The 12,397-nt window shown below is 36.9% G+C and overlaps 1 protein-coding gene across 1 annotated transcript in view; it reads right to left on the reverse strand.

Moving 5' to 3' along the window:
• Positions 1 to 12,397, reverse strand: part of LOC140714248 (anthrax toxin receptor 1-like) — a 98,773-nt gene that overhangs the window by 24,210 nt on the left and 62,166 nt on the right. The window contains exons 16-17 of the mRNA XM_073025292.1: positions 11,714 to 11,881; positions 10,561 to 10,641 (exon numbers count right to left, since the gene is read on the reverse strand). Coding sequence (XP_072881393.1) covers positions 10,561 to 10,641; positions 11,714 to 11,881 — 249 coding nt within the window. The remainder of the gene's footprint in view (positions 1 to 10,560; positions 10,642 to 11,713; positions 11,882 to 12,397) is intronic.

Consider the following 12,397-nt stretch of genomic DNA (forward strand, 5'->3'; position numbering starts at 1 on the left):
TCAAATGGATTACTTTTATTCACTCTGATGACAGGTCTGAAACATTATCATTGAGTCTGTACAGATGTTGTCTGAGTAGTTGAGTATTTACTCTATTTTTTTTATATTTCATTAACCTGGGATGCTGATTATCTCATTTCAACTTTCATTAGCTAACACTTGCTCGAATCAATTAGCCATTAACTTTTTGCAGCTCTTTATTGTGCCAAAATATTTAAAGTTATTACAATTTTTTTGATTTAACTGTCAAATTTATTTTGCCAACTTTGGCATTTTTGACATGAAATTAAAGAAATTCGAATCCATCAGAGCTCATTGATTTGGGCCTATTTGATGTATACATGATGTGTTGTTAAATTTAGGAACTGTAATAATTTTCAAACAGCCAGCAGAAACTATAGCTATGTTCGATTCCATGATATCTATTGTTTGGATGTTGTAGATTTCAACTGACTTCATACTCGAACAAGAAACTAGTGATTCTTGAAATAAAATTACAATATCAAGAATAAAATAAATTCAAAGAAAGTTAGGGCTTCTTATAACACATTGCCATCTGAAAAGATGTAAAGGCACTATTGAGTTAAAATGTAATTCAATTGATAGGGAATGATATTTAAATTTGAAAATCAATGTTTCTCATAAAATAGACATAATGATCTTATCCTTTCAAGATTCATGTTCCAGGTTCATGTCCTTTTGAGGTAACCACAACCAAGAGCTGCACAACAATGTAGTGAGGCAGATATGTTTGAGAGGATCATTGGACTTGCAAATTGAAATATTCAAATATTGTAAAAATTAGCAGCACAGAGTTTCAGGGTTTGTATGGGAAGAAGAGGGTATACCCAGAGGATGGCAGTGTAGTGAATCCCTGTGAACAGTTGTAAGATCATTATAATCCGTTTACCCACTAATTATCCTTCTTCTGCAAGCCCACTGAATACAGTAAATAATTCTGTTGCATTCGATTTAAATTTTCAAGATATAATAAATATTTTACTTTTCCAGAAGTGAGTAAAATTTTTTTGCAATTAGTTGGATAAACATTTTATCATTACCACCTAAGGAAGAATCCAAAAAGTGAAACCTGAATGGAGAGAACTGCATGTCTCCATAACATCTGCCAGAATTTTTTTCCATTAAAACATACCCCCGTCTCTAGTTCTTGTGCAGCTTCTTTGACATTGACTATTTAGCTAATATATAATCCAAAGGAAGAAGGGAACATTATGCTGAGATGGCTGTCTGATCCTCCTGCTGAATCTGAGATTACACTTCAATCAGTGGTAGTTGATTTAATCATTTTTTACTGCTTCATCTTTACTTTACTTGCTGAGTGCACGAATGGTTAGAATCTTTATCGAGATACACAGACCAACAACTACATACCGGTGCAGGAATCACTAGCAATAGATTAGGTGATGTAGTATGAGGCTTAAACACAGCAACACTTAACATTATTGAAGATTTACATAATATTCTCTGAATCTGGTCCACAAGCAAATCAAAACCCAACATTAAATTTTGACACATATTTAACCTGACACTCAGGAATACTGTTGCACTCAGATGTAGGACACTTCATTGCTGTGTCTGTAACAATTTTGTTTTACCAGTCAGGATTCCAAGCCCTGAACTGAACCCCCCCAACATGAAGGTCCAGTTGACCAATCTTAGTCTGTCCTCTACCCTTTGACCTGTGAACAGTTTAGCAGTAGAACAGGAAGAAAACTATCAACCAAGCTATACAAGTGTCAGCTAGCGAGCAGAAGGCATGACCCACTCTTGATAGCATCAGCTCATGAAGATGAAAAAGGACATCATTTCATCTTGACAACAGCCATAGTCTTGACTTAAGCAAAAATGAGAAAAGAACGAGAATTTTTTTGAAGCATGGTTCTCTACAGAAGGATCCATCAACAAACACATCAACATAGATCTGGTATATGATGCCTTACAGAAAAAAGAGAAACAACGATGTTGACAATCAACAAATTGCCAGTAATCTTGGAATCTGGACAGCAAAGCCAACACTTCCGATGAACCTCCCTTGAAGCCAGCCAATCAGAATCTTCTATTGTTAAATTGTTCACAGTGTGTTGAACCAGCCAACCAGATCACAACGTCTAACCAATATCCATTTGGACCCTGGAGGAGTATATAAGCTGGCATTCTGAAGAGACAACACCCTTAACTGTGCACTGACGATGGCTTCTCGGTCGGAGCCAAAACAGCTGCAAACATTTTGCCAAGCTCAGCAATCAACCAAACTTCCAAATAGCCAACCTGAGCTATCTATATTCTGCACTATTTCAGACCATCCTACTATCTGCATTAACAATTCCACATTCTTCAGATCTATTCAGAATTCTTCCAGTAAAGAAGACCTTAAAATATTATGGTTTCAAGAAATATTATGTCACTCAAGTGCCAAATATGGGCTCTTAAACAGAATAACCATCCTTGAACTTAAAAGATCTGATTAATAATCTGGGTGTCAATGACCAGAAACAGAAATAGATCCGAAATTTCAACAACGTAACTAGAAAATCAGGGCAGAAACTAGAAAGCTTGCAAAAGTGGCTCTTTTTCTCACCTCTCAATTCTAATCTATCTATGAGGTTCAAAATAATAATGTTGGACTGCACAACATTTAACTGGATTTTATGTAGCCACAACAAGATGCAGGAAACTTGATGATATGAAGGATAGAGCAATTCCCTTTATTAGCACCCACCACTCTGCTTTATTCACCCATTTTATCACCTATACACCTAACTTTGGTGTGAATTATCCATGCATAAACACAGCAAATGGGGCAGGTGGGCTCGTCAGCCTTGGATGGCAGCCCGCCTAGGAGAAGGAAAACTCTGATTTTAAACTTCTGCTGCTTTGCGGCCATACCCACCCATGGGAAAGGCTTCAGGAGTAAACCCCGAGGAAAAAATCCGGAGCTGGGGTCCCTAAGGCAGTTTGATGTTGTTTACAACTTCACTCTGGAAACCTCTGCGACAACACTGGTGCCAAGCTGTACCAGTGCTTGCCCTTCCCTTGGACTACATCAGTGTCGTGGAGAGGGGGAACCTGCTGCATGGGCAACAGCCGGTTCTTCAAATTTTCCCGCCCAGGCTTGCGCCCTGGAGAGAACACAGAGGCGCAAACCCATGATCCCCTGGGATCAACCAGGGAAACTCAGCCAAGTTACTCTGTTACCAGTTTCCTTTTCCGACAACTACCAGCACCGAGGGGAGAAAAACAACATAATATGTCTATCTTTCTAAGTTGCTCTCAAGTTATTCATTGTACTGACTTCAACAGAAACATGTTTCTTTTGTTTTCGACAGTACCTTGCAATTCCCTATGTATTATAAATGTTCAGGTATCTACTGGCTAATATTTTTAAACTCACTGGGACGCTGTTTCCTGCACTCTCTTTATACTAATCCAGTTAACTGTAAAGTTTATTATTCTACTGCTTAACCTCTAAAAATTACGTAAGTTGAAAATGTATAGCATCCACTACTGAAATGCCAAGGGTGCCAGATTATCGGAGTTTTATGGTAGATGACAGAAAGGCTTTGCGTTGTGTGGAGATGAATTATTCACTACGAAATTATCTGCTTGTAATCATAAATATAATGGTCCAGTTGATTTTATAAAGACAGGAAGGGGTCTAGCGGTGGTGATGTTAACACAATGATACTATTTTGTCGAGTTGTCTAAAATGCCAGAAGTACTCAGAAGACCAGTCAGCAAACGTGGAGGCAGCAACAGGGTTAATGTTTCAGATCAATTACCTTTCATCAGAAATAGTAGGTATTCCAATGAAAAGTCCTCTATCTTACACCTTGACCACTCCCCCCTATCTCTCTCTCTCTCTCTCTCTCTCTCTCTCTCTCTCGCTCTCTCGCTCTCTCGCTCTCTCTCTCTCTGTTCTGCCTGACTCTTACTTAACTGTAGTTTAAGAAAAGCATGGGTCATATTTTTCCTGATGTTTATCACTGCTTCAAGACATTTGTTTCAATATTCACTTTCATTTAAACCAAAAGACAAGTATTATATAAAACCCTTCTAACTTAGATATATGTTACGTTAAGAAACTGAATACTTTCATAGGTCTGCACGTCAGTACACCATTGATCAATCCCCCAAAAGTATATGTTGACAAGAATGTGGTGCTCTGTCCTTCATAAAGACATAGGCAAGTGCTGACAACTACTGTACTTATCCTATTTCTGAAACAATATAAATCAGCATTTCATCTGAAGCCAATTTGGCAACCAGAGAATGACTGTAAAAAAACTTACTTTCTCAGCTTAGGTTCATAAATTGAATTCTAGTCAGAATACACAAAGGCAAAAATATCCTATTTATGTGAAAATCTATTTAAAATTTGTCTAGAGTTATCATTGGCAGTAAAATATCAGAAGATACTCTGCCTTCCAATTTACTGAAAACAAAGTGGCACATAAATAGAACTTCATTTATGTAAATATAACATTAGCATTAATATATAGCTCTGATGGTAATTTAGAATTTTAGTGACCTGTCATATGCATTGAGCTTTAATTCAACTCAAACTCAAAAGAACCAAAACGTGCAATAACACAAAATGTTCTCCAGAATGTCTAGTACAGCAATCAGAATGAGACAGCAGTGGGTGGGGGCAGGAGGGGGAATGGATGGAGTATAGTATTGTTGTTGTTTTGTTGAACTAGTGCTGCAAACTTCACTTGCCCCCAGAATAGCAGGACGCCAGCTTCTGCAGCTCTAAACTGCAGACTACTTTTACTGCGTTAATTTGATTAACTTTCTGGGCCATTTAAACATATTTAATTGAGTTAGTTAAAGACAAAATTTTCACCAAGGTATTTCCAAATGGAAGTTTACTTTATTCTTGAGTACTGATGTTGTAATCATCTAAATAATTATACTTTATAATCTAAATATTAGGAATGCATAACATGCCTAGGATTGTTTTTAAGTTTCTGTGAAATAGTTGCTCTGATATTCATGAAACTGGTAAAAAAAAATTAATATTTCCTATCTATGGACTCTGATTTCCAACTAACAGATTCATTCCACATTTCTTAACAGGTAGATTTAGTGTGGATAACTTATTTAGGTGGTTTTGCTTAAAAAAAAAGTTCAAATGACACAGAATATGGAAGTTCATTCCATTATTGGCATCATTCTGCTTGTGAATATGATGCAGAATTAATTTACCCTTTGTTTCCCTGAGCAGCAACAAACCATTTGACACTGTCTATTTAATTAGCATAACATTAGAAGCACTTCTATAAACACTTACAAATGATTAACAGAACAGAAAAAGCCAATAAATTACCACTAAAAATACTTGGCACCATATTACATGCATATTTTTATTTCCAGATAATAAACATATTTATGTTAGATATGTGCAAAAATAAAACACTGAAATAAAACTTAGTTCAGTGAACAATGCTTCCACAATTCAGTAGCTTTGGGAAGTAAACAACCACAGCAAAATGGCACACTTTATTGTTAAAGCATATGCCAATTGCTTTAAATATTTACTTTTCAAAGTAAACATTTACCATAAATGTCCCAAAATTGTTTAGTTTGTACATCAATTTATAATTGTATTTAGGATATTAAGCCAAATTAATGTGGGTATTATATTCCTGAAACAAATCATAATAATGAGATGAGCTAGTGGAAAGAACAAAAATCAATAAATATACAAATGCTGGATATCTGAGACATTAACTCTGTTTCTTTTCCCATAGATACTGTAACTGCTTGACCTGCTGATTGTTTTCAGCATTTTTAGTTTCTCTTGGTGCAAGGTACGAACACAGTCTGAAAGAAGGATAGAAATTCTTCGACGTTTAGCAATAGGCAGTGAGGAAGCAAGGTTCATTTATGTGGTTTGGGTGATGACCCAGTATTCTGCAATGCATAAACCCAGTGCCCTAGGCCTTGCATGCGCAGATGTGCACAACATTTTTTCTTCAGTCTCCCTTCTCATTGTGGAGAGAGAAGTTTTTTTATGGTTTACTTATTGTTCATGGTCTGAATATTCCTGGAGGGTCATTATTTATATTCATTCACCAACTGTTGCTGAAAAGGTGGTGCTGACCCCCAGAATCCTGTTTTTTTTCCCATACTCCTTTAAATGCATCAGGGTCTTGTTTTCAGCAGTCCCTTTAAAATCTCAGGATCTTGTTTCCATTGAACCCTTTTGGGATCTTCCCATGCTCCCTTTAAACACACTGGAGCTGTGTTTCCAGCATTTCCTTTAAATTCACTGGAGTTCTGTTTTCCACAATCCCTTTAAACTCACAAGGGTCCCATTTCGCACGTGCCTTTAAACCCACTGGAGTTTTTCTTCCCACAGTCCCTTTAAGCTCAGTACAGGACCCTGTTACCCCAGCTATCTTTAAACTCTCTAGAACCCTTTTACTTGCACACCCTTTGCACTCACCCAGTTTAATGTAAAAATTATTATCCTTTGTATAATATCTAACAACAATGATTTGGAAGTGTATTAAGGCATGAATGGGAATATCTTCCAATGGTCTGGAAAATCTCTGAGTCTGGCACTACTAAAGTCTCCAGGATGCTGGATTATCAGAGCTTTATTACAGATGATGATAAGAGTTTATGGTATAAAGTCAGAGTTACTCACTGCACATGCCCAGCCTCTGAAGTGCTCTCACAGCCGCTGTATGGGTTCAGACCAATTTAGATTGTGATCAGCTGTTACTTGCAGGATGCAGGTAACTTGATAATAGTAATGCAAGAGAGGTTGAAAAACAAAGAAATTTGCAGGAATTGTAAATCTGAAATAAAAGTGTGCTGAAAATACTTAGTTGATCAGACAGCATGGAAAGAGAATCAAGTGATAATATCTCAGGTCAATGACCCTTCATCACAACTGAAAAATTCAGCAAACATGTTTTAAGTTGCAGGAGAGGGAAGGAATGGAACAATGAAAAAGGATGTATGCTAATTGGCATTCTATTGCCCATCGAGTAACCAGATGTCTCCAAAAGCATTATGTCTCCACAGACATTCCCTTTGTTGTCTCCATTTCTTCCACTCCTCTGTAACCTCAAACACATATTTTTCTTACTTTTCCAGTTTTGTTGAGAGGGTTTTGATGTGAACTGTTAACTATGTTTCTCTCTCCGTAGATGCTAACTGATTGGCTTGGAATTTTTTTACTGTCAGTGTAGGTGGCTGGACACTCCTTGGTTGGAAATTGGCACTGTAGAACATTTCTGTGGTAAGAATGTTAATTGCTACTTATCAGTCCATTCTCTTGTAGTTCTTGTTGTGTAAAGCCAAGGACTGATTCATTTGATCAGGAGTTGTGAATGGAAGTGAACTTTGTGTAAACATTTTGGGGATGTCTGCATCAGCAAGCATTCCCACCACGAAGGAAGCTCATTGATAAAGTTGATACATGGTTGGAATGAGGATATTCCTTTTAGAAACTCCTACATTGATCTCCGGGCCTGGGCCAACTGTGAATAGAGCATAGCTGGACAATTTTCCATATGGTCACACACACTCGGAGAGGCAAGTGATTGACTAACAGCATGGGGATGACTAAAGCATGTGGAAAAGGATTTAAGGAGAGAACTAGTGTGTGCCACTTGTGAAGCAACTGAATTTTTCATGTTGTAGATGGAGAGGCAACAAGCAGCGACCTTTATGGAATGGTGTTGACCTTCTTGAAGGTTGCTAGCTACATTCATGCAGGCAAATTCAGATTTTATATATATCATCCTGTCTTGAGTTTTGTAGATGGTGTAAAGCTTTATAAGTCATTTGGTGAATTACTCACCACAGAATCTGACTTGCTTTTCCAGTCACTATTTATTTATCTGGTCCATTTACTTTCTTGATTAGTGATGTAACCCAGGAAGTTAAGGTGGTAATTCAATGACTTAAACATATGTAGTTAAGCATTATATTCTTGGAAATCTCCATTGTTTGCTATTTGTATGTAATGTTCTCTCTAATTTGCAATGAGCAGTGTGCACAAAAATCTTGTGGTGTGAAATATTTTGCCCAGAGGCAACAACATGTGCACACTGAATTTTATATATAGAGGTATTCATTTTTACAGCTAGCAAAACACTGTCAATAAGAACTTTGATCTCCTCTGGGTTTGATCATTTTCACTCTCATTCATCTGCACCCTCACAAAACATGTATAGCAGGCCTGTAGCAGGTAATGAAATATTTTCTCGTTGGAACTTTTGCACACTGTCTATATGTGATTTGCTTGCAAAATAAGGCTTTAAAAAGTCAAGTTTCCAGATATCACCCCACTTCTTCCCCACTTGCAAATTCTCCAGCAACTTTTGCATCATGACAATACACACAGATAACACCAGTTTCTGTATTGTACATAAATATTTCTCCTAGCTGCATGTTCCTGAACTCATGAGCTTTTGGTGTAGCAGTTTCTGCTGTTTCATGAAGCCATTCCACTTTAAATGAACTAAATTTGCGCTTCATGCCCTTTGCTTCTTTGGAACTCGACATGATGAATCAATAATTTCTTCAAAAAAAAAACAGTATAAACCAGCTCTGTAACCTGCAGACAAATCATTGCAAATTCCATGTTGGCAACACTGTCCGTATCAGAAACTGGAGAAAGAAAGGTGCTTGTGTACAGCTGTGAAATATATTTAACATGCAAACGAGGTAGAGGGTGAAAACCTTTTGTGTACAGCTTAAATTCCTTTGTGCACTAATAGCAAAAGATGTGTGTGCACGCATTGGAGGGAACATTGCTTATATGGTATTATGTTACATACTACATATTGGTCCAAGCCTCGCTGCAAGTAGGTAGGGACTGCTTCAACATCTGAGGAGTTATCAATGCAAATGACTTGTGCAACCACCTTCCTCTATATGATGTATGACTCCTGTAAAGGAAATGTTTCCTCTGTGTTCTCACTGACTGTCTTGCTTGCTGTGAACTCTTCACTTAATCAGGCTTGGTTATCAGGCTTAATGGTAATGTTAGAAAGAGAGATATGTCTAATCAAAAGGATACAGATTATATAATTCTACTTTTTTATGACTCATCAGTGTTTGGTTATTTAGCATGGTGGGATTTCTCTATGAAAGTTAAGCTCTCTTTTTATATCAACTGCTGATGTCACTTCCTTCATAAATGTAAATTGGTCAAGCAGATTGCTCCCTCGTGTTGAAATTCCCATCACTTGTCATGTCTTTCAGAGCTAGGGTGTGACCAGAATACCATAGTACTAATAAGTTTACTCTTGGTGTGAACACTGACAGATTACAATTTGTGTCCATTCTTCTCCCAATGCTTCCACCAAGAGATGTCATTGTGGCAAAGTGCAGATTCATATGCTCAGGGAAAGTAATGGGTGGTAATCACAGGAGGTTTCAATGCCTATTAACAATGTCATGATTCTTCAGGAGGTCTGCAGTCAATTTGAGTTTTCTTAGGAATACATCCAGAGGAATACTGTGCTGTCACCTCACTGGTCTAAATTTCTGGTGCAATAGGGCACTCAGCAATTTTAATGAAACAGCCCAGACTATTGGTTGAAATATGCATTTGTGTGAATATAGCGATGGAATATTGTTGCTTGGCTTTGTGGAAGACTGCACTGAATGATATGAGGAAGAAAATGTAGTGTCCATCGGACTGAGTGTGCATTAGGTTGAGACTAAATAGATTAAGCTGCTTTTTTCTTATCATACTGTGTTGTAGAAGGTTGTTTTAATGAACAACTTGGCCATTTAAGATAGTAACCATATATTGGTGAGACTGGGTACATATAGCAGATTTCCTTCTCTGAACTGTCCAAATGATCCCATGTGTAATAGAAAAGTTGCCCAAAGTGATCTGTTCTCAAATTAGGATATTAAGAAAAGAGTTAATCCAAAGGTAGAACAACAAAGATTTGTTACCATGAAATAATTAAAAATCGTTAGATGTTATGCATTTTACTCCTGTGAAAGATGAATTTGATTTTGATAAATCAGATAAAATTAAAACGAAAATAAAAATTTTTTTGGAACAAAATGGGTGAAGTCAGATTACACTGAAACCTAATCTGACTTGAATATAATTAGCATTGTGGCCCAGATACAGATTCTGCACTATTAAGAATTTGTGCATGCATTTTGTCCATATATCTGCCTGGTGTGGGTATTAACAATGCATGTTTCAAAAGCTCCTTAAAGTCAGATATTAAAAGGAAGTTAATTAGAGATTTCTTTTGATATTCAATTACTGAATACTTTGCTCTAGAGTCTGCCTCTGGGTATTATTTAATACTTATTCAGATTGTTTACCATTGGCCATGTGCCAACATCAACAAGTTATTTTAAACAGGATGAAGAAATGCATACTTAATTATTTAGTCTGACCACCTTCAAAAAACCAAAGTTCAATAGCATCAAATTATTTGAATGTGATGGAAAATACAAAGGTTCATACACATGATTATCCTAATGAAAAGAAAACAGAATTCTAGCAGTAATGGTATTAGATATCATCACAGTTGATCTTACCTTGTCTCCAGGCTGCGGCCTCATCAACGATACTTGATCATATCCTCTGCGAAAAAGAGCCCACAAGGCATCCAATTTCCCCTGGAGAAATTATTATTATCTATTATTATTAATTATTTCCCTAGATATATGCTGAAAATACTTGCTGTTGGTAAGCAACAGGCTGCATTTATATCAATTTAGGGACAGTAGGGGGAAGAGGGCAAGGGAATTCTATTTCCAAAGTTAACAAAAAACTAATTGTAGCAAATTGCCGATTAAGATGGGAGACAAAGCTTAAAATTATTGCCATTAATTTAAAAGTTGCCCATAAAAATCTTATGTGGTTTTGATCAATGATACATTTGACACTGTATTATTCTATTAGTGCCTTTTTAAATGGTATTCATGGAGTCTCATGGTCAACGTAGTACTAAATGCCATATTGTGTCAGAAGCAAATTAAATGGTAGCTAAGAAAAAAATATAGAAAACACATTTTGACAGTTATCTAAAATATATATTTCAAAATGCATACATTTATCAATTTTATTTTACATGTGTTATACGTTGAAAGGTTTGCAGGTTGGAGAGAACCTCACCACGGATGAAAATTCTGATATTAAAATATTCTAAACGACTTAAGAATTATTGAATCCTTGTATATATGCAGAATCTGTGATGGTTTACCAGCTTTTTACATTATAAGATCCTCTTTGACACAACTACCCTTCAGTAGTAACATACTTGCAGGTCCACGGCCAGACATTACTGATGTACCCTGTTGGCACAATGCATTCTCCATGGACCAACGTGAATCTAAATCATTGTAGGTTAGTACAAAATTATCTCGTGTATTTTGTGTCAAATATCAGTACCAACTTGTGCTATATGACCAGCAAACTTCATGTGTCTGCACTATTTGGGTGATTCAAACGTCAAGGTCAATCATAATGTCATTTTGATAGCTGGGCCATTTTGGCTGGTGAATCATACAGGAAGTGATTATTGGTTTGAATGATCTCTGCCACAGCTACTCCTTGGCTGTCTTCCATCCATTCTGAGTCTGCTTCGCTGTTAAGACCAATACTACCGGGCACTTAAGAGCATATACGGCAACAGTTACTTGGTGTTCATTTCTATACCATCAGTTATAATATCATGTTAATAATTACCTTAATCGGTGTATACCATTTTCTCTGCTGTGGTGGTCTGTAAGGCCGAGGTTTGTGAGGCTTTGGATCCAACAGTTCAAACTCTTGATCTGGCATTTTGATGACTGCATTTTTTGGTTTTTCTAATTTTGCACCTTCTTCTGTTGAACCCTTATCACCCCATCGCACCTGAACAAAAGAAAAGAACAAATTTGGTGTAATAAAGAAGTAATGAAACTATAAAATCTTGAAAAAGAGAAGTATTTAATTCCTTTAAAGAAAAATGTCAGAATAGCTGTTTCTCTCCTCAAGAACCAGCAGCCTTGAGATAGATTATTTCTGAGAATGCACTATTGTTAAATGGCCATAATATTATTTATCCCAGACTGGCATTTGGTATCCTGCCTCTGTAGCGAAAAGAAATTGCAGGATTATTTCTGACAGCAGTTAAGAGCCAACTACAATAATAGGTTTGAGGTTACACATAGCCAGAGCATCTAAGGATAGTATTGTACCTTCAATAAATGGCATAAAGCTCATTGCCAACAGGATTCTACCACTAATCACATTTTTCCCCACCCCAGCTCTCCACTTTCTGTAGGGATCACTCTCTATGTGACTCCCTTGTCCAGTCGTTCCTCCCCACTTATCTCCCTCCTGACACTTATCCTTGCAGGTGTGACAAGTGCTACACCTCCTCCCTCA

This window comes from Hemitrygon akajei, chromosome 21 (assembly GCF_048418815.1).
Source record: "Hemitrygon akajei chromosome 21, sHemAka1.3, whole genome shotgun sequence".
In the NCBI taxonomy this organism is placed as follows: Eukaryota; Metazoa; Chordata; class Chondrichthyes; order Myliobatiformes; family Dasyatidae; genus Hemitrygon; species Hemitrygon akajei.